The following is a 22,733-nucleotide window of genomic DNA, read 5'->3' on the forward strand; positions in this document are numbered from 1 at the left end:
GGTCGTTGTTGATCCAGCTAGCCAAATTTTCTTCTGTCTCCCAAGTAGGTATAACTTAGACTCATCATTAAGTAACAAAACAATCGGGTCAGTAGGAATACGACATCCTATCACATCAGATATTACTGATGTTGTTTTATTCCAAAACTCATGTACCTGTTCACACTCCCAGACCATGTGCAAGGAAGTTCCAGTTCGTTCGTGCAATAGGGAGTAGGAATGGCTTTAGAGATGTATCTCTTCTGAGGAGTCCAATATGTCCAATGGCATATGTTGAAGTGGATCTGCTGATGATTTGGGTTCTTGGAACAGTAGGAAATGTTGTCCTAAACTGTCTCCCAATTAATTACGTTCCCTTCCGGGCTCAGCTCTCGCTCCCATTTCTTTAATATTGGGAGTTCTCCTACAGATACTTGCATTAGTTTAGCATAAATCCTGGACACTAATCCTCTCACCGGAGAATCAACAAGCCATTTAATGATTGGGTGCATCTCAAGACTGTTTCCCCATGGTACTCCATAACATTTTAGGGCTGATCTTAAGCGAAGATAAAGGAAGAAGGATGTCCTAGGGACCTCAAAGCTAGCTCTCACGTCTTCAAAACTTAACATACCTTCATCATTGAATAGCTGGTCTAGAGTATAAATACCTCTGTCACTCCACTGGTTATAAACGAAAGGTTTGTTACCAGACATTAAGTGTATGTTGTGCCAAATTGGGGTGTTCAACAGAGGTGTCAAGTAACGAAGTACAAATACCTTACTTAAGTAGAAATTTTGGGTATCTATACTTTACTGGATAAATACTTTACTACTTTACTCCATACATTTTCACGCAATTATCTGTACTTTCTACCCACTACATTTTAAAAATAGCCTCGTTACTCCTATTTCAGTTCGGCTTGTTTTCATTCCGGCTTGTCATCGTTCAAAAAAACACACACAGGGGCAGAACATGTAATTAGGAAGTGTGGCAAATTTGATTTGGAAAGGGTGGTAAGATGTATGACCTGGTGTTACACACTCCGGTACAATAGGTGGCGGTATATACCTTAACGTTGGATTGCAATCCGACATGAATCAGAGAATCAAGAAGAAGAAGAAGAAGAAGAAGAAGAAGAAGAAGAAGAAGAAGAAGAAGGAAAAAAAAAAAAAAAAAAAAAGAAGCTGTGACGTTATATATATGTCAATGCTTAAAACGAAACACACCGAAAAGCGGAGGTACGGGACCTGAACCTGGCAACACGAGCAATTATAGTAACCTAACGTTAATTCATGTGAAATTGTAATGGCCTCGAAATTAATCTATGAAGCGCTTTTTTTAAAGTGTACCGTATGTAACGTTAGTTAGCTTAGCTAACTAGCTGACGCTACTGTATCCAACGCAGGATAAAACAGCCCCAAGTCCCAAAGTTTAAAGATGTGGAAACGAGGCGGTCGAAGCTTCGCTCTGGACCGAGCTCAAGCACTGCTGTCTGCCAAGAGGAACAGCAGAGTAGGCGTTAAGTCTGTGCAGGGGGCTACAGTACATACAGTGAGTTTCAAGCCTTTTTGTGTGTTTCAAATCTCAAAAAGTGTTAAGTCACGCGTGTAACATCAGAAACGTGTCTTTCATTTCCTTCTTTTTAGGGTGCTGTGGGTGAGGCTGTGAAAACCAGATTTTCTTCCTCAAATACACACCCGTCATTCTCAGATCTGAGTGATCTGTCCTCGGTCAGCTCAGCTCCTGAGCATGGAGCTGACACCTTGGGCTCTGCTGCTGCGAAGACTCAGAGAAGAGAGGGCGATTCTACCAAGGTAAACAACTTTAGAAGGCATTGCTAACCGATGCTGTATTTCTCAGAACATAAATGCAATAGGACTTTAGACACTTCCACAGTGGGACGTTTGTAAGTCCAATATGACAACAAGCGTCCACCTTTTGCTTTCTTCTGCCAGGATCTCAGACCTCAGAGCTCTCTGGGTGGAGGAGGGAGCAGGTTCTTAAAGAAGGCTCCACCACCTGCAACCAACAGCAGCCAGTCACCTGTCAGCAAAAGCCAAATGCAGCAGGTGCCTAAACACAGGTAGCGTCAAGGTTCTGTTTATGTAAGATAAATAAATGTTATGTTTGTCACAACCCGGCTCCTAGGCTGTTACAAGAATGTGATACCAGATGAGGTATAAACGTAAAATAGGCATTTATTTATAAAAATAATATTAAGGAATAGAAAAGAACGTGGAAATCAGTAATCAGTCATGCATGGGTATATGGGTGTGTGGAAGTGTCTGTAGCTAGCAAAACTAAAACGAAAGCTGTTGTGAAGGAAGAGAGAGAGAGAGAGTCTGGGAAGGTAATCAAATTGGCTGACGCAGGATGTCCCTCCACTTCCCCTCTCTCTGTGCTGCCGTTCTTAAAATCCCTTCCCTCGGGCAACGACAAACTTCGAGCTAGCAAGCTATGCGCTGAAAATAGCAAGTTTTGAAGAAGATTTGGTTAGTGCAATAAGGCGGCCCGCTTGGTTATTTCAGGGAATAATTGTAAAGAATATGTTTACGGAATTTACTATCTAACTGGGGCGTTTAGGGACCGATTGGTGGGGATTGCTATTGACAAAGTATATGGTACACTGGTGGTCCGCTATCTTGAAGGCCATCTCAAAGCTCTTATTCCTTTTAGATCCTAGATTGCACCCGATACATGTGTCAACGACGACAAGGGCATATACTGCGCAGGCAACACTTCAACAGCATTTAACAGATGGTTATTTGAACCCCCTGCTAAATAAATGAATGTTAAAGTTGTGGAAAACAGTCTTGAATAAGTGTTCTTTAAATCCTGGGTCTAACAATGATTTTAGCCACATAATTAACAATGGTCTGGAGGGTAGGCATAGGCCGGTTACCGATTTTAAGGTATACCACGGTTTGAAAAAGTCACAGTTTCAAAACCACAAATATCTTCTGTCATACTGTTCCTGAGGTATGAGCTGGTTTTTTTGAGTCTTCAAGGACAGAGTGCAGTTTAGAAACCCCTCTCCCTGCCAGTGTGTTTAAAAACAAAATACATTGTGTTCAATGGAAAAAAAAGTTGTTGTTTTTTAGCCAGACATTTAAAAAATAATACATTATAGCTGTAATTGCAATACCGTAATACCGTTAACTTACCGTTAACGGTATTACGGTTATCATACTGTCAGAATCTCATAGAAGAGAAAGAGAGAGACATCATGGCTTGCAAAGTTGGTCAAGACCACACCCCCACCCTCCAACTTGCCCTCCCTCTCTCCTCCTCAATAGCATTTAAAGCTACAGACACAGAAATGGCACATACTAAGGAAAGCTCATTGTGGGACTGGCTCTAGTGGCTGTAATTCTGCACCAAGGCTGAATTTTGGGAAAGAGACTTTAGATACAGTATTAGGGGACCACTAAAGCCTATATAAAAGCATCCAAAAAGCAGCATGTCATAGGACCTTTAAGCACTAGATTGGCTAAAAATGAATTGTTTTTTTCACCACCTGATGCACTGATTCTTGATATTTCCAGTTCCAATATTCACTTCTGCTGCTGAAACTCAATTATTGTATTATTCTTGTCATTCATTCCTCTCACCCCCTCCGGTCAGAAATGTGTCATCTTCCCAGCAAGGATCCCAGACTGCTGCTTTGAGTAGACTGGCTCAAGTTGAGAGCCATATCCACAGCGGCAAGCAGGTTCAGGAACATACCAGACAGGGGCAAAAACCTGCTGAGAATCTAACCTCAGATGTGGGAATCTCACCACCACCACCAGTCACCCACTCCCTGGAGGACCCTGTGCAACTCTCAGCACAGTCCAGCAGTGACACAAGTCTGAAGGGGAAACGTTTCCTTAAGAACGTAACGACTGTAGCTGTTAACAATGGTAATACTGCTGATGCTAGGCCTCCAAAAGAAGCAGATTTTGGTGTCCGGTCCAAGTCCAGAGCTGCTGATGCCGTAGTTGCTTCGGGAGGTTTGGAGACAAAGTCGATAAGAGCAGTGAGTGGTGTGAGTCTGGAAATTGATGAAGAGGACAGGAAGAAACTGCTTGGAGACTCATTGGATTCAATAGACAACAATTTCTTAATTCCAAGGAGACCTTCTTTCATAAGGAGAGCAGACAAGGTACCTTTCAACTTTTGAATCATGAGCTGTTTTGGCTTGTTTTTGACTCATTATGGCATAGTTGCAACATGTCTTAGACAGACATGCTATATATTATTTTCAGCATATGTTAGGCTTCAGTTCACATGTCAGTGGTTGTCAGCTCTACATGTTCTAGGACAGTTTCTCTGAAAAATTGTTTGTCAATTTTAAACGATTTCTGTCTATAACAAAGCAAAGAATATTTGTCTTTGGCATGGTTCACAAGTGGAAGCAAACATTTCACACAAATTTACAGAAACACTGTAGTTGACAGACACACAGTTTAAAATATATGCTTTTAATACAATGCTTTTCTCTCTTACAGCTGTTGAGCAAAAGCAGCCAGAAGGTCTACTCCTCACCTCCTCCCGCTACTATCCCTCCCTCATCATCCCCTAACACAGCACCAGCCCACTCTCCTGCCTCTCCTTCTCGCCACAGTTCTCCTTTCCGATTCATCGGTCAGGCTCAGGCTCACTTCAGCCCCTCTGTGCTCTCCCTTTCCCCCTCTCCTCCCTGTGTCTCCCCATCTCCTCCGTTGAGACTGAACTCCAATCACAGGATGGGGAGTCCACAGCGTTCCCTCTCGTCCATGTCAGGCCGTGGCGAGGTGCTTTCTCTGGAGGAGCTCTTCTTGGTTGGACCTGGCTCTGAAGATCCCCACAGTGACATGAGTGCAGTTACCTCTGAAGGTGAGAGGAGTTCATTGGGGCATCAAATACATCAGGAAAGATAGCAGTTAATGTTGTAGTTACAGATAGGTTGAATATTAAGTCTGCATGCTTTCAAATGGATCTTATACAATATATTATATAGGGTTATTATGTGTGTAAACCTCGCGTGCCAACTGATGACTGACTGGGACCCTTGTGATAGTCATAGGCCATGAGAACTAATATTCTCCAGGTGTAATTATTATGTTTTAAGGAGAGCTGAACAACAATATATGTAATCTTCACCTGTGACCTTTTGGAGGGGGCCTACCCGACAAGTGTGGGACCCTAAGTTGTTATGATTATGTGATTGACAACTGGTTCTCCAGATGTGAGGCCAAACAGTATAAAGGAGTCTGTTCACTTAGTGTTCAGGTCATCTGTGAAGTCTCCTCAATCCTTTTCCAGATATCAGTTACCAGGAATAAGAGTCAGTAGGACTTAACATCAACAGTTTTCTCCTCTGTGTATACCAGTTATACTGTACCAATCTCTCAAAATTATTGTTTTAATGATTTGTTGATGTCCAAATGTTCAGCTGATCATTTTGCAAGAGAGGAAAAATGGTGTTTCTTTCTGTTAATCATCATATTTTCTTCGCTCCTCATATAATGCATCCTAGATGGACAACAAGGTACATGAATTATCTCTCTGTAGAGTCAGAATTAACAGACAAAGGGACAAATATGAGTTTCTGTGCAGGGCATCACAAGTGTATGACAATCTTTTAAATGTATAGGCATGTACAGGTATCCCTTATGGGGGAAATTATGCAGGTATTATAATACACTAATGCACCACTTTTGAACATAAAACCGTGTCATGACATTTTAATACAGTAATATAATATATATTTCTGACTCATATGAGCCATTTAGCGTAGCACACTAAATAATGTGTTGATAATAAACACTATCATTTATAAACTGTTATGATCTTGTGTTATTGCAGACTTCAAAATAAATGTGGTGACATTAGATGACCTTGTCCCTGCTACCCTTGAATTTACTGAGGAAACACCAGGAAAGGAGGTGGGTAATGACAGAAGTTAATTAAGTATGGAAAAGTAAATTTACAAATTAGTTGTGTGTCATATGTAATGCTATCTGAATGTGTACTATATTGCAATTATGCATTACATTTAAGCTAATTCAGCCTAAAGGAAAATGTAATGTAATTTTGGCCATTCTATCCATTATGAAATGATTTACACACTAGGGCAAGCAACTTGAGCAGTCAGAACCTGATTAATTTAAACCAGCGTTGCCTATTTTAGCCTCTTAAAGGCAGTAGAAACAAGCTGTAAACACAACATTGAATTAAAGCTGCAAGCAGCGTTGGATGGGCCCTCGCGCCTCTGCGCGCGTCTGTGTTACTGGCGGACGCCACTCCTTGCGGCCATGCATTTGCGTGGCACTAAGACACTGCAAATCATCAGCAATGAAAAGGGAACTCTCTGCTGAGTTCAGTGATACCTCACACAAGACTCTACGACCTGCAGTTTATTAGCTGTGAAAGGGGGTGTGGCCAAAGCATAGGGGACGGGGCAAACCTTTACCAATGAAAAAGGAAGTCTGCTGAGTTCATTGATACCTCACGCAAGGGTCTACCTTAAACGGTTCAAATGTTATGAAAGGGGGCGTGTCACACCAGGCGGTCAGTGCTCAATATAGTACTGTGATCTGTCCCATGGACCAGAAGTAGAAGGGCGTGACTTCGGCTTGTTTGTGACCTCCTACTTCTGAATTTATCGATTGGAACACTGTGAAGCGTATACTGCCCCCATCAGTTCCAGAATAGGCACAGCACCGATGCTGCTAACACTGGCACCGGCGCTCACGGTGCTTACGGTGCTTCAAAAAAATGGGCATCGTCGGTGTTTTGTCATTTTAGAACCGAAAGGTATCGGTTCTCGTGACATCCTTTTGAGTCCTCGAGTGAGTCCCATGGTCTGCGAGCTTGCAATGTTTCTGGCTCTGAGTCTGCCGGTTGGGAAGTTCCTATAACCTGTCTCGGAAGGTCTCTGCTCACTCGCTTGAGTTGACTTGTGCAGTTGTGGTTGCCTACTGAGAATATACAGTATAGTAGTTCCCAGTATGTATGCGGTTAGAAGATGGCTGTGTCTCATGTGACCTTGTTATTTGTACATGCTGGACTATACAAATCACAACATGTAAATTGGAAAATGTTGGCGTTATTTTGTCACTTATTGGGAGCAGTAGGGTAGATGAAGCCGGTTACTTCCATGATCTGTGCTAAACTAGGCTAGTGGTGGGTGCGTCAGACAGTTACGACACGCACAGAGATGAGAAGGGTATGTATGGACTAGGGCTGAACGATTAATTGTGTTTGCAATTATATCGCGATATGTTAAAACACGATTTCGTAATCGCAAAGGCTGCGATTTGGTCACGTGACTCGCTAGAGCAAATCAGTCTGCACTCCGCAGAGAAAGCATAAACTTAGCACGCTAACGCTAGGCATACCTTGAGCAGATTTCTGTCATTCAAACAACTTTTAGTTGTAGTTTAAAACTTTTACCATCATTTCAATAAAATGAAGGGTTTTATTCGGGCTCGAGTCCATACATGCAGTTAATGGATACAGGCACGCAGAACTGAAGGCTCGGTTGGCAACGATTAGCTCTGATTAGCAGTTAGCTCCAGTTAGCTAGCTCCGTTATAAATCTATAGAGTGGAGGAGAGGGGTAACAACCAGACTCTGATAAATGAAGTTCAGGGAGCTTTCACAGCAGCGTGGCTGCGTTGTTTCAACGGTTTTATTAGTACAGTTAATCCCACGGCAAGAACACCAGCAACATGCTACTACTAACGTAACGATAGCCTCTCTGAGAGAGTGCAACGTTGGGACGCTGTCATGTACATGGCACACAACTTCATGAGGGGAGGGAGGGGCTGGAGGCAGCTCCTCTGTGTGCGCTGTAAAAAATACACCGTTTCATATATATTTTTTACTTATTTAACTGTCTAGTTCAAAGACAGTATTTAAAATGTGCAATCAAATAAATAATCTAAATACTACTAAGTGTGGTAAAGCCACATATTTGTTTTTATATTTCTGCAATCGGTACTTTAGTGTGTTTTGTTTCTGACTTTCATGTGAATGTTTGTTTACACCAGGCGGTCAGTGCTCAATATAGTACTGTGATTGAAGTAGTTAAACAAAGATGTCATTCATATAAATTCGTGCATCACCTAATTTCATCATCACATACAGGCATGGCCTCCAGGAAAGAACAGTTTGTTTAATATATATATACATTCATTCATATTAGTTACCTTTGGGATAGATGAAGCGGTTGACCTGGAGAGGTTTTCAGAGACAGCAGGTAGGCTCTTGTGTCTCTCAGGACCTAGCTGATGATGGGCCATTTTTCTGGCCAGATGGCAGCCTTTGTACCATTGGCCTGGGGGTTGCGACTGTTGAAGATGTCAAAAAGGGTGTCAGTAACCTAGGTACAGTCAAATTAGTTGAAATGAAATAATATGTCAAACAAGGCTTTCAAATCATAGTTGATTGTTAATCATTAGTGTCCTTGCTTACACCAGAAAATAATATCAATTGAAAGGCTACTATACAACAAGTAAGGCATCTCATTATGAATTTGTGAGCTTAGTTAGAGCATTAGAAAACGCATAACACATCTAAGAATATCATGTGGATTTTCATGCACAGGTCTTCAAAAAGGTTCTTGTGACCAAAACATCAACTTCACTTCAATAAATCAATCCATAGGTAAAATTGTTGGATTTAGATTGAATTTCTTACCTTAATGAATTCCACTGTTGCTTTGCTCTCAACAAACTTTGCATTATTAGTTTCAGAGAAAACTGTTATAACGTTAACGTTACTAAACGTCCTATTTGAGCTCAAAAATCAAACTACTAAAACAATGTTTGCTGTTTATAAATGCTGTTAAGAGCTAGCTAGCAATCACCAATAACTGACATCTCAGCTGGTCCGTTACTAGGTAACGTAACTAGTTCACCCACTTTTCTGTAGTTATAGTTTAAAAAAAACTACTAAAAATCTACTCCTACTGACGTGTGGAAAGTGATGCAAGGTCTCTTTGGTCCTTCTGGTAAAGCAATTAGGTGCTGTATAGCTGACAACCATACTTGCTGCCTATAGGTGACAATTGTAAACAATACCCAGGTAAGATGGCGGACCCATTATCCCATTAGTTATGACGTCATGTCATAGCTATTGTTCTATAGACCCTTTGCAAACACGTGACCACGACCACGTGACGACGCCATGACGGACGGCGGAAGCACAGGCTAAACAGTAGTAGACGAGCGGAAAGTTTCATAGTTTCAATCAGTTTGAAATACATAACACTAAATAAACTGTATTTATGGCTTTATGGCTTCTTCTATTGAACAACAAGTTGCCGTGCCGTTATCGGTCGAGGTAGGGCATCTGGTAGGTGCTCACAAAGAGCAGTATTTGGAGAAGTTGGAGATAGCAGGATTGGATACCGACCCTTAATTCTTTCTCCCTCCGTTTTCACGGACCTCATTAAATCACAGAGTCTGCCCGACTTCAGTCCACACGATCTGTACCACTGTGGTAAACGGGGTATCCCCATATACTGGTGCTGATCTCAAAGCTTTTAAAAGTCTGGATGCTTACCAGTTCTTTGTAGCTGGCTGGGTTACAGGTACGCGATGCTACGCTAACGGCGGGGGGGGAAGTACCTCATAATGGCAAATATAAGACATCAATCTAGGGTTTATTTTGTATTAACATCTATTCTTTACTTAAGTAAATATTTATATAACACGTAGCCCATGTTTTTAGAGGACATGGTCGGTCATGGCTACCCACATACTGTTGTTCACTGGGTGTGTCAATGCAACTTCCTAGCTAATGGATGCCTGAACACATCCCAGCTCTGGGAAGTGCATTAATTATCTGTCACACGTTAATCCATGCAGTAAATCACGGAGTGTCTATGATCAGTAGTAACCACACATAATTGTAACATCTAGCCATCTTCTTATCTGTGATTATATTCGCTGTGTAGCCTATGTTAAGATTTGACTGGTGGATATTACGACGCGATGGGCAGCAGCTAGCGAGCAGTCCAAAGCTAGCAGACCCGCAATTAACTCGTTTTTTTGGCCTTTTTGAAGCTATTTTCCCTGCCATGTCATCTTTAATTTAACCGATATTTTTTGTATGTGTGTTAAGTTAAATCGGGGTTTTTACGTTTTGAAAAAACCTGGAAAAGTTAGGGAATTTGAAAAATGCTAATTCCAGGCATGGAAAGGTTTTGGAAAAATAAAACGACCCAGAAAGTTTTGGAAAAGTCATGGAATTTTTTTTAACACAGCATAATAATATGTGATTAATAAAAAAAACTGTTTAATAAAAAAAAATATTTCACGTCGTCTTAACGTCCTTAACCTTATAGTTATATTCGGGCGGCATAACGTTCAGTTCACTTCCGTTTCACTCACTTGTTGCGATGCTGCCTGAGGTGAAGTCTGGCTTCACTTGAAACATACAAGACGTGGCTCGAGAAGGTCCAGGACCCGAGGAAAGCGAGATGTGGACTATGTTCTAAGATAATTGACATCTCTAATATGGGAGAATCAGCGCTAGCTAGCCATGCTAAAGGCTGTTGGCAGTTGTGGCTGCGCGTGAAGGCTCAAGCATGAAGTAGAAAGAATTTTGATAGGATAAAAATTGTGCATATTACACACAAACAAATTTGTGTAGCTAACTATGAAAACACCAACTTTGCCATACCTCGGCCAAAATAAATGACATCAACGCCAAACTTTAGATTCTTGTTTGCCGTGACGCTCTGAAGGTCCCCCACACGTTTTACGGAAATTGGTCACTAGGGGGTGCTACAAGTACAAAAAGTTGATATCTCAAGAACCGAATCTGATTTTTACAAAATTTGATGGGTACCATCTAGGGACCCTCCTGAGGCCAACCCTAGAGTGGGATACTGAAGGGTCAAAGTGGGCGTGGCCAATGGGACCCACGTCTAAATTTACTACTTACACTAACGTGAACAACAACGTGTGGCGGGCTGCGCTGCCGTCTGATGGCATCAGTATTAAATTGAGACCATTTCATGACCAGTTAAAAACATCTTGTAGTCATGTTAAAAGTAGTCCAGTGTTTTGTTGCAGTTGTTTTTAACACCTGATGTGAGCTGTACAGGAAGAAGCATGAAAACCCCAGTTGCAACCGCTGCATTGCCCTGAACAAGTGGCGTCATCTCGCTCCATCTTTTTGCTGCGCCCCATTAATTTAGTGTCAAGTTTTACACTATGAAGGTTAAACTCTGCAATTAATCGCGGTTCACATGAATGCCTAACCATGGTGGTCCACACTGTATATTCAATATCACTGATAATGTATTGATCAATCGAATGTAGCCTATTTCAAAATAGAAATATTACACTTTGTTTTGTATTCATAACACAATTTAATTATTATACAAATAAGCAGTAATAGCAATTCTCTATTGTAATGAGATCTCTCCACAGAGTTACCTATTCCACATGTACGGGGGACTGACCCACTAGGGGAGTTGACGTGGATATCACTTTAAGATACACCATTACGTGGCCCATGCTCGGGCATAAAAGGCCCAGGTGTGCATGGGTTCACTGATTCATTGATTTTCACTGTGAGAACAGGAGACGTTTGAGCACTTGAAAGCTATGAGTCAGAGAAAGGAAGATTCTTACATCCACTTACCTTGTTTCTTGTTCTTCTCCATAAACAACATGAAATCAAGGAGAGGGTTAACTTTTCCTGCTACAGATTTCCCACCTTGGTCAGAAAGCACAAGGGAGACACTTTGTTTCTCTCACTATGACTCTAGAGTCACTACTCGCTCCGAAGCTAATCACCGTCACTCTCCCACTTTCTCCCTTGCTCTATCACCTACTCCCCACACACATGCCTGCTCGACGTACACACCAACGTACAAGTATAAACATCAGGCCACTTACGTAAGCTACAGTGAAAGCTATGTGTGGAGACTCCGCAGAACCATAGATCAAGCTCTTGGCTGATGTGTTTGTTTTCTCCCTACTGCCTAAACAGAGAGAAGTCAAACACAGCGTCCCTCTTCCTGGATCCCCTAACAGACATCAACAGCAGCTACGATATAAGGAGAAGGAGAAGAAAGAGGAGCAGCAGGAGGGCGCATTGGACTACCAAAGTGACTTCGAGAGTGACAGCAGGACAGAGTCAAAATACAGTGTCAACCAGATTTCAGAGCACTTGCAAGAAGATGGAGATGAAGAGAAGGTGGTACTAGAGGTCAGAGAGGAGGATTCAGATGTGTCCTGTGAGAGGACAGAAGATAATTACTCAAGCACTTTCTCAGACACAAGTCGCTCCTGCACCTCACAGACCCCAGATCACAGTCAAACACACAGAAGCAGGGACTCCAGATTCTCTGTATCACATGACAGCCTGAACCTAACTCGCAAGTCAAGGAGGCATGCTTCAACTAGAATGGTTTTAAAAGAGGCAGAAGTACAGACTCAGCCCATTCCACTGGCTTTAACATGGCCCGCAGGTTAGTCTGCCATACATGACATTTGTATATTTAAGGGCGTTTTCACAACTATAGTTTGTTTGGCCTGAATCAGTTGATGAGTTTGTAAACTTGGAGCGATTTCCTTTGGTTTGGTTTCACACCAAAATCCAAGCGTACCAAAATGCGTCATTACAAGTCACGCAAGAACGTTTACTCCTCTTATTGGTCAAATGTGTCTGGGGCAGGAGCAAGAAAGTAAATACAGTCTTGTGTGGACTAGTGCATATTTCTTGCGTCTCCATGGTCAAACCAGCTCATTTCATTTAGCCTAAATAATCAGACATTGTTTCGCGAACAACACTACTACGTCTGCTCTGGTCACAGAGACTTCGCTCTGCCGGTGTCTCTCTCCAACTTTAGTGGCAGCTAGTTTGACCAGGGAGATGTGAGTGATGGACGGCAACTCTACTGTTGTCTGTTTCTGTGAGAGAAACACTGCAAGATGCTACAGTTTGCTGCTCTGCTGCATCGCAGATTGCTAAGCACACCTGGCTACAGGAGACATTAACTCAAACTTGCGGAGTATATATAAGTTGGTGCGGTTCAAGGTCCGGATCACGTTCTCACCATAAACAAACCGCTCAAGAGTTTGATTAAAAGCGTACCGAGACCACCTCATCGAGGTCCGCTTTTGGTGTGCACCCGAGTGCGATTACCGCATTCACACCTGCCCAAACAAACCGCACCAGCGGGGCAAACAAACTATTGCGATTCAACCGAACTAAACGAGGCAGGTGTGAAAGCGCCCTAAGATGTGGTAGGGGCACTAATCATCACTACCACTGTCACATTTCTTCACAGTAGTCACCAAGTTATCAGGATTAATTTGACAATGACGTGGAATCTGGAGGTGTTGTATAGAACAGCTCAGTACTTCTGTTTCTCTGTCTCTCCTCACTGTAGGTATGGCTACTTTGAGTCCTGCAGTGGGCATTACTTACATGGATCCCACCCCAATGGTTGCTCATACTCTCAGTGCAGAAATGGTGGAAGGTAAGATTCAATTAAACAAAACTAAATACAATATTAATACACATAGAACACTAGAAAGCACTCTGAGAGAGCCTACCTCTGACATGTCTCTATCATTTACATTTGTTATGTTAAAAAAAATGTATTAAAAAAGATAATGCAAAATTCCAACAGTGGTCATACTGTGACCACTGTGGTAGGGCCATCTATATTTGGTGCTAATGCACCAATTACAGGTGAAAGCTATTGAATTTTGCAGGATTACTTTTAGATTCAGGAAAAACCTTCAAAAACTTTATAAACAATATAAAATACTGAGGTTTTTTTTTAAACTATCTTTTTGAAGGGCTTGCAAGGCTCCAGACTGCGACCAAATGGTCGCATTTTGCGACCAACATTTGAGAGTGTGCACGTTAAACATGGAAGGGGTGCGTCAATGAATCCGGAATCTGTGGCATGCCAATGAGTGTGAGAAGGATAGGGAATGGCCACTGTAAGTGGCTAATGTGTGGAGGGGGAGGGTCCTAGAGATAATCGAGCGTGCGTAAACGTCTTTGGGAAGGAGACCTGCGGCTAGTGTGCTACTACCAGAGTCTACAGTGTCACAGTCAGATGATGATTCAGAGTCAGAGGTTTGTGTGGCGAAAAAGGCCCGAACCCACCATTTTTGGGAAGACTGGCTGCAAGAATTCAGCTGGTTGAGGTACTGTAAGGAGACAAACTCTGCAAATGTTGCCACTAGGTGGCGCTATAGCAGAAAAAACGCGTTCGGCACTATAACTCTCACACCGTACACCGGACATTCAAAAACCATATAGCCACGCGTTCCCTGGATCCAGCTGAATCTCCTGATATAGGCCACGCCCATTTCCGCCTTCCACTTTTATGCGTGAAAAATCTTGATTTATAAAAAACCTACTTTTTCAATCTCCTCCTAGACCGTGCGACCGATTGGCACAAAACTTTGCAGGTAGCATCTCCAGCTACAAGTACAAAAAGTTTATATCTCATGGACGGCTCATCCGATTTTTACAAAATTTGATGGGTACCATCTACGGCCACTCCTGAGTCCACCCCTACAGTGGGGTACTGATTTGTCAAAGTGGGCGTGGCCTGTGGGACCCACGTTTAGATTCACCACTTACACTGAATAACTTTAACTTAACAGGGTAGATGGACCTAACCTACCAAAAATGACATGTGGACCACTAAGTGGCGCTATGTTTTTGCCTTTTAACTCTCACATTACACATCGCACATTAGAAAACCTTACCTCCACGTGTTCCTTGAATCAAGCTGAATCACATGACATAGGCCACGCCCATTTCTGCTTAAAAGTTTTTTCGCAATATCGCGCAACACGCAAAACCAACTTTTAGAACTCGTCCTAGGCTGTGCGACCAATCTGCACGAAACCTGGTAAATAGCATCTCCAGATGGACCTGACCAAAAGTTATTTAAAGAATTTTGCTACGTTAAAGTATGCGCATTTGACAACCAAACACATTTTTCCTAGCTAGCTACCACACACATATCATATCATATCATATCTCGGCCAAATTAAATGTTATCAGCAAAGAACCTTGAGATTATTGTTCAACATCCCACTATGACACAAGATCGGCCTTTAGGGGGTGTATTTGTTTTGGCCAATAACTCTATGCATTTAAATGGCAAATTTGCAATTGCAATATCTCTGCCACAGTAAATGCAATCAACACGAAATTTGTGAAGCTCGTTCAGCATGCCGTTCTGAGGCTCTGTACCAAATGTGGTGAAGATTGACCATTAGGAGGCGCTATATCAACGTAGCCGAGTTTTGGCCCTTTTACTCAATCAATGTTAATGGCATATTTGCAATGGGAATGTACCACAGACCTTGCAGCTCACACTTCTCAATATTTACTGATGTTTACCTCCTACCGTTACGTTTTGGTTTTGGTTTTTGCTTTTGCGCGCTCCCCTGGTTTTCTACAATAAACAAACTTCTTAACCCACTTCACAAAGTTTCTACAACCTTCACAGTGGACAAATGCAACTTTTTTCTCTCACTTTTTCAATCCAAAATCAATGAGGACATATAAAGGCCAATATTTACTCAAAGTCATAGCGCCCCCTAGTGGCAACAGGAAGTAGGCCTAAAAGTCAAGGTGCTATACTCCTAGAGATTTCATCAGATCGACTTCAAATTCGGTCTGTGTCATCTAAAGACCTTTTAATGAAGAAAAACTTTTCGTCCAACGGTGTGAACGAAGAAGTTGTAACATTAGTGTACATTGTCCAATTTGGCCGAAATTTCTCACGATTGACAAGGACATTTATACGCCAAAATTGACTTTTGGTCATAGCTGGCAACATGAAATCAGCCTTATATGACAAACATCATCCGATTTACATGAAACTTATAATGTGTGGTCTACATGTGATACTGAGCTACACCCTATACTTTAACCACGCCCACTTACTTAGGCCACGCCCCCTTCATAACATTTGAACCGTTTAAGGTAGTCTTGTGCGAGGTGTCATTGAACTCAGCAGAGAGTTCCTTCTTCATTGGTGATGGTTTGGCCCGCCCCCTATGCTTAAGCTATGCCCCCTTTTATAACATTTGAACTGTTTAAGGTAGACCCTTGTATGAGGTATCATTGAACTCAGCAGATAGTTCCTTATTCATTGGTAATGGTTTGGCCCGCCCCCTTATGCTTAAGCGACGCCCCCTTTAATAACTGGTGACCCGTTTAAGGTAGTCTTATGTGAGGTATCAATGAACTCAGCAGAGACTTCCTTTTTTATTGGTAAAGGTTTGCCCCGACCCCTATGCTTTGGCCACGCCCCCTTTCACAGCTAATGAACTGTATGACGTCGAATCTTGTGTGAGGTATCATTGAACTCGACAGGGAGTTCCCTTTTCATTAGTGATGATTTGCAGTGTCTGAGTGCCGCACGGTCGCAAGGAGCGGCGTCTGCCAGTAACCCCAACGCGCACAGAGGCGCGAGGGCCCTTCCAATGCTTCTTGCAGCTTTAATTAGAGGTTATTATTGTAGTTGCTGTGCGTCTCTCTCTCTCTCTCTCTCTCTCTCTCTCTCTCTCTCTCTCCCCCCCCAAACAGTCAAGGCAAATGGCTGTCCACCTAGAGCTAGGAAGGAAGTTTTTTCTCTCCGCTGTTGCCGCAACTCCATTCTCTTGGGGGAATTGTTGGGTCTCTGTAAATTATAGAGTGTGGTCTCTTTACTTTATCTGGAAAGTATCCTTAGATACTGTGTATAGGTCCTCTTTGTGCATGTGTATGTATTTTGGGCCTGTGTGTAGGCCTGTAACAATTATTACATAATTGTCTAATCGCAATACTTTTTTTTTTTTTACCTGATCACAGTTTTTGTTTAACCGCAATTAATTGCTATCATAAGCAAAGGTCCTAAGGGGTATGGCTGTTGATGGTAATTGTTGATTTTGTTTGGATATGCCAAATTGTAATTATATAAGTGATTATTGGTTGGACTGTTGAACTTAAGCTGTTTTTGTTTAGTTGTTGGCACTTATCCCTAACACGTTCATAGCAACAAAAATGACAAGGGGGAATACAGTTAGAAAAACAAGTACAGATGACTATTTTGCCACGTAGTTTTACCAATAGCGATGACTCTTTTTTTGTACTTAAATTTAATACATTTTTTGTTAATGATCAATGCTTTGTTTTTCATTGATGAGGATAAATATTCTGACAGGAGGAAAAGACCATAACGGGGCTGTCATGGACTAGCTATCTATGACGGCAGGCTACGTTGCTTTATTAGTTCAATAGGAGTCACCCCTCATAGCAACAAAAACTAAAACAAAGAAAATACCCCCTGAGTCTGCGAGAGCAGGGGTGGAAGATGACTCATAACTGACAGCACGGTACCCGACCCTGGCATGAACACGACGATGAATCAGATATCGGCATGGCACCTACAACAGCAGCTGCTGGACAAGAGCTCAGAGTATGCAGCTGCGGCTGGTCCAGAGGCCTTAAAATACATCAAGGGCGGATGAAGTGCTTGAAGGAGAGACGGAACCTTGCATTGATCATTATCTCCTGAGAGAAGGGTCAAGTCAGTCGAGTGAAGCTGAGTGGCAGGACACAACCCACAGTCCACTGAGCATCAATACCCTGATTGTCAAGGAGGGCACAACATCTGAGAACATGGAAACCAGCCAGATGAAGACTGCTCTGGAGAAGAACATTCAAGGCCATAGACTTCAAGTAATGTGGCTGAAGTCCAGCTGCAAGAAAGCGTGATCTGAGCAAGGTCCTAGACGGACTGAGAGGAACAGCGGAGAAGAAGCTGGGGAAAATGAGCAACCTAATCTACACCGATGGTGCAGAAAGGTTTGGAATGAAAGAGCCAGGGAAGAAGAAGACAACAGCCCCTCTGAAATCCAGAAGGCAGCAGGAAATTGAGCGCCTTATCAAAGAGAGAAGGCTCTTGAGGAAACAGTGGAAGAAATCCGCACTAGAGGAGAAAGAGGGAATTAACCTTCTGCAACCAGACCTAAAGAGCCACATGGGAAGGCTGCGAAGAGCAGAAAACCTTAGAACTCAACGCAAAAAGAAAGAGGTCAAGAACTTCTTTTTACCAGGATACCAAGGATGGTATGGAGGATATACTGTATTTATTCATAATTCAAATTGAAAGTCCAAAGAAAAAACAATAAGAGAAAAATAAAATATTTTAATTTTACTACCCTACTAGGAATAATGATGCCATAATTCAATTTAAAAAATAAAAGCGGACGCCGCTCCTTGCTACCATGCATTTGCGTGGCACTCAGACACTGCAAATCGTCACCAATGAAAAGGGAACTCCCTGCTGAGTTCATTGATACCTCACACAAGGGTCTACCTTAAACAGTTAAAATGGTATGAAAGGGGGCGTGGCTAAAGCATAGGGGGGCGGTCAAACCATGACCAATGAAAACAGAACTCTGCTGAGTTCAAGATACCTCACACAAGACTCTACCTTAAATGGGTCACCAGTTATGAAAGGGGCGTGGCTTAAGAATAGGGGGTGGGCCAAACATCACCAATGAGGAAGTAACTCTCTGCTGAGTTCAATGATACCTCACACAAGACTCTACCTTAAACGATTCAAAAGCCATAAAAGAGGGCGTGGCCTAAGTTCATGGGCATGGTTAAAGTACAGGGGGCGGCTCAGTATCGCACGTAGACCACACATAAGTTTCATGTAAATCAGATGATGTTTGTCATATAAGGCGGATTTCCTGTTGTCAGCGGGGGGTGCTATGACCAAAAGTCAATTCTGCCCTGTAGATGACCTCAGGCCTGGACCCTTGTCAAATGTGAGAAATTTCAGGCAGATATGACAATGTAAACTAAAGTTACAACAACTTCCTCGTTCATCGATAAATGCTCAAAATGGCCGCCACGCCCCTACCCTGTGACGAAAAGTTTTTCTTTTAATAACTGTTCATCTTTAAGGTGTTGAGATGGTACAGACCCAATTTGACGTTGATCAGATGAAATCTCTAGGAGGAGTTCGTTAAAGTACGACATGTGGAAATGGCCCAAATCGCACTCATTTCGAACATTCAATTCAAAATGGCGGACTTCCTGTTGGGTTTAGTGTATGGTTCCAACAAGCTTTTGCTTGCTTACATCTTGACATGTACATATGTGTACCATGTTTCGTTAGTCTACGTTAAACGTACTGCAGGGGCTACATTTTTTATGTTTCGTAAGGGGTGGTAGCGAGCCATTTTTGTGCGCCTATTCCCAAAACCCATAAAATACGTAAATTTTCACCAGGCTTGATGCGACCGCCAATTTTGGTGAGTTTTTGAGTATGTTAAGCCCCTCAAAAAGGCGATTCATTTGCCGGAAGAATAATAATTCCTTCAGTTTCAATAGGACCTTCGCTGCTGTCGGCGCTTGGGCCCTAATCATTTGATATTTTATTTTAAGTATTTCCATTTAAGCTTTTCCATTTCACATTTTGAGTTTCATATTTGATGTTTCTCTTTTCTTATTTCCATTGCGATTTTCAATCAATCAAAGATTTCCGTTTAAGCATTTATATTTAAGCTTTGCATTTTAAATTTGACTTTTGACATTGCACTTTACATTTTTAAATTATCGCTATTGCTTTTTCAGTTTCATTTTTCTTTTTTAAATTCAATTATGGCATGATTTTCCCTAGTAGCCTGGTAATATAATATTTTTAATTTGATCTCGCTTCGTTTTCGCTTTGGACTTTGGGATGGTGAATGAATGAACCACACACAGCACAGCAACACAATCCCTTTTTTTCCTTTGAGTCTGACCATCTCAGCGCCACCTTTCCCTTTTCTTTTTTGGCTTTCCATCATTAGACTCACACACTGTCTGTTAACGTTACCGATCGACTTCCAAACGTGACGAAGAAAAAAAAAAAGGTGTTCGATGGCTTTACGTCATCCAAATGCCATTTGAGGAGGGGCCGCTCACTGATCCCCCTATATTTCTGAAAATCCTAGACATGGTTGTGACCGTTAGTGCTTTCTGATTAGCCTGTGTTCGTAATAAATTAAGAGGCTGCTGCTGCCGGGCGTACGGGTTGAGCAGAGGCTGCACAGTTTGACCAGCGGTCAGCGGCCGGGCAGCAGGCCGCCAGATGGTGTTGCTAAGGAATTGCAATGTATAACTATTATCAGACCGGCCCTTGCGGGCAGTGGCCACAGGCAGCGGTCGCACACCAGACCGCCGGATGGTGTTGCTAAGAACTTGCAATGTATAACTATTATCAAACCTGCTTGCAAAAAGTATCTGAAATATACTCATGCCATGCTACACTAGGCTGATCAGTGATTAAAGAAATAGTTTTGCATTTTGGGAAGTACACTTTTTTTTACCAATAGTAAAATGAGGAAATTAATTCCAACCTCATGTTAAACATAAGGTGAAGACAATCATTCACTTCTTTTAATCTCATCTCACAGTAGTAGTACCAATAGTGTCAGATTCCTTCACAAGTAAGACCACATTTTCCTTAATGTGGTTTTTGCTTGGGAGTGCTAAAGTGTGTGTGTGTGTCCGTGTCCGTGTGTGTGTGTGTGTCCGTGTCCGTGTGTGTGTGTGTCCGTGTCCGTGTGTGTGTGTGTGTCCGTGTCCGTGTGTGTGTGTCCGTGTCCGTGTGTGTGTGTGTCCGTGTCCGTCCGTGTGTGTGTGTGTGTCCGTCCGTGTGTGTGTGTGTCCTTCCCTCAGCTCTCAGCACCTTCAACCCAGCTGTATTTGCACTCAATGAAATGCTAAAACAGCAACTTGCCATGACAAGGTGTTTCATCGAAAGAGGCCGACATCGTCACTTCAGCCTGGTGCAGGGCCTGGGACCACCAAACTACAGATACACCATGCTGGAGGACACCAAAGAGGTAAAGCATAGTTTTTAGGGCTGTCAAACGATTAATTTTTTTTAATCGCGATTAATCACTGAATTTCTATAGTTAATCGCGATTAATCGCATATTTTATCACATGATTAAAATTCTATTATTTTGCATTTCAGAACAGTTTTTAAGTACATATTAACAATCGAAAGCAATTTTTACCAGTGTATCTTGATTGGGAATCAAATGAATGCAAAGAAAGTTACTTTTTGAACTTGATTTTAAGATTTGTAATTATTTATTTACTGTAAACAAAAGAAAAATGTGTGAATCTGTCATTATTGCACAATTCCTAAGTACCTAACTAAAAAACTAAAAAATCCCTGTCCTTACTAGAGTCAATATAGTGTTTAGTAACTCCTAAATAATGTTGATTACTCACTGACGTCCAGTGATCACCGGTTAATGAGACTTTCCGTGTCGTACAGGATGTGTATCTGTGAAAACTACTGTCCCCCCTCGACGGCAACGAGACAGGTCAGAACATGCCAACCGTAGTACGTCTTTAAGACCCGAGTCCTCTACGATGCTGACAGGTCTGCAGTTGCCACCCGTTTCGCAAGAGCTGTAGTAATTTTTTGGGATTTGGTTTCATCCACAGGTCGGCAAGTAGCATGCTGGTCAATGCTACAATTAACTGACAACATAAGTTATACGAGTTACAGTTCTCAAGGGCACACACACACACACACACACACACACACACACACACACACGCACGCACACACACACACACACGCACACACGCACGCGCACGACAGCACAGTCTCTTTTTCCTTTCGCTCAACTTTTCCGCCCTGTGTCGCGCGTACCCTGCTCGCGGTGTGAACTGTACTACGCTTAGCTCCGTAGGTGATAGCTCAAGCTTGACGTGCTTCGGCGATATTTTAATTCGGCTTTACACAATGTGCATATGGCTTTCGACTTGTCTACTGAGCCGTCCGGGAGTTTGGGAAAATAAAAAGCGCCATTCAGGATTTCATTGCTGCTGTCTTTCTCCATCATGCCTGCAGCCTGCAGCAGCAGGATGTGTTAGGAGGAAGTGGCAGCTTGATGATAAGTAACGGTGCTGCAAAGGGTCAAAATAGTAGCCTGTTAGGCACGATGCAAAGCCGAGTGAGGTGTAAAATAAATTAATAAATGCCGGCATGCGATTTAAAAAAAATAAATAAATAAATAAATTCATCGCGATTAACAGCGTTAACGCTGACAGCCCTAATAGTTATACATACACACACGGTACATACTAATGTACAGTTGTGAATAATCCTGAACAGTAGATTTCCCTGCAAAGTTTGTCTAAACAAAATAAATTATGTTTTATTGCTGGTTAAAAGCCTAATTGATTGAATATCCAATTTGTAATAGAGCGAACATTTTATCACCATATTTATCTCTGCGATACATTTGTTGCATGCAGCGTTCCTGCATTCACTAACTGATGTATCTGATCTGATATTTAGTGAAGTGGAAAATCAGTCAGTACCAATAGACAGATAAAATGAACAGAAAACAGTCACCCTTTAAACTTGTTTTACATTCTAAATTCCATTAAAATGTGGCTTTCTGAAACCTGTAGACAATTCACACTTTAGTTTATCTACAACATTTTGTCATTCTTTCCACAGTACATTCGCAAGCACAGACCTTCCAAACTGACAATGGAGGAAGCTTTGGAAGAGGTTCTGCAGGAGATGAGAGACTCCCATATCTGACCACTACTACTGAATGTCCTGGATTACTGAACAGACATTTGCCATGTCATTGTTAAAATAAGTTGTATACATAATTAAAATATATTTTACTACAATTGGAAGAATTACGGTAGTTGTTTATCAAAAAACAAACAAGAAAACAGTAAATTCCTGCACAAACTTGC

General features: G+C 42.0%; 1 protein-coding gene across 2 annotated transcripts; it reads left to right on the top strand.

The window, feature by feature from the left end:
• Window positions 1–1,112: 1,112 nt before the first annotated feature.
• Window positions 1,113–22,733, top strand: c9h19orf44 (chromosome 9 C19orf44 homolog). Of its 2 annotated transcripts, XM_078259466.1 has the most exons (11): window positions 1,113–1,533; window positions 1,629–1,796; window positions 1,938–2,065; window positions 3,607–4,126; window positions 4,473–4,839; window positions 5,812–5,891; window positions 11,959–12,439; window positions 13,364–13,453; window positions 20,674–20,840; window positions 21,283–21,331; window positions 22,483–22,664. In XM_078259466.1, exons 1-10 carry the CDS (start codon window positions 1,420–1,422, stop codon window positions 21,295–21,297), a joined length of 2,130 nt encoding a protein of 709 aa, XP_078115592.1. In that variant the 5' UTR covers window positions 1,113–1,419; the 3' UTR covers window positions 21,298–21,331; window positions 22,483–22,664. The 2 variants fall into 2 exon arrangements, with proteins under 2 accessions (XP_078115592.1, XP_078115590.1); XM_078259464.1 differs by lacking the exon at window positions 21,283–21,331 and having other exon boundaries at window positions 22,483–22,733.

This window comes from Sander vitreus, chromosome 9 (assembly GCF_031162955.1).
Source record: "Sander vitreus isolate 19-12246 chromosome 9, sanVit1, whole genome shotgun sequence".
NCBI classification, from domain to species: Eukaryota; Metazoa; Chordata; class Actinopteri; order Perciformes; family Percidae; genus Sander; species Sander vitreus.

Excerpts from the sequence above, each read along its gene's own strand:
- c9h19orf44 (XM_078259464.1), top strand. The coding sequence starts at position 1,420 with ATGTGGAAACGAGGCGGTCGAAGCTTCGCTCTGGACCGAGCTCAAGCA. Across the intron at positions 2,066-3,606 it reads CAGCAGGTGCCTAAACACAG|AAATGTGTCATCTTCCCAGC; the intron begins GTAGCGTCAAGG and ends CCCTCCGGTCAG. Across the intron at positions 5,892-11,958 it reads AGGAAACACCAGGAAAGGAG|AGAGAAGTCAAACACAGCGT; the intron begins GTGGGTAATGAC and ends CTGCCTAAACAG.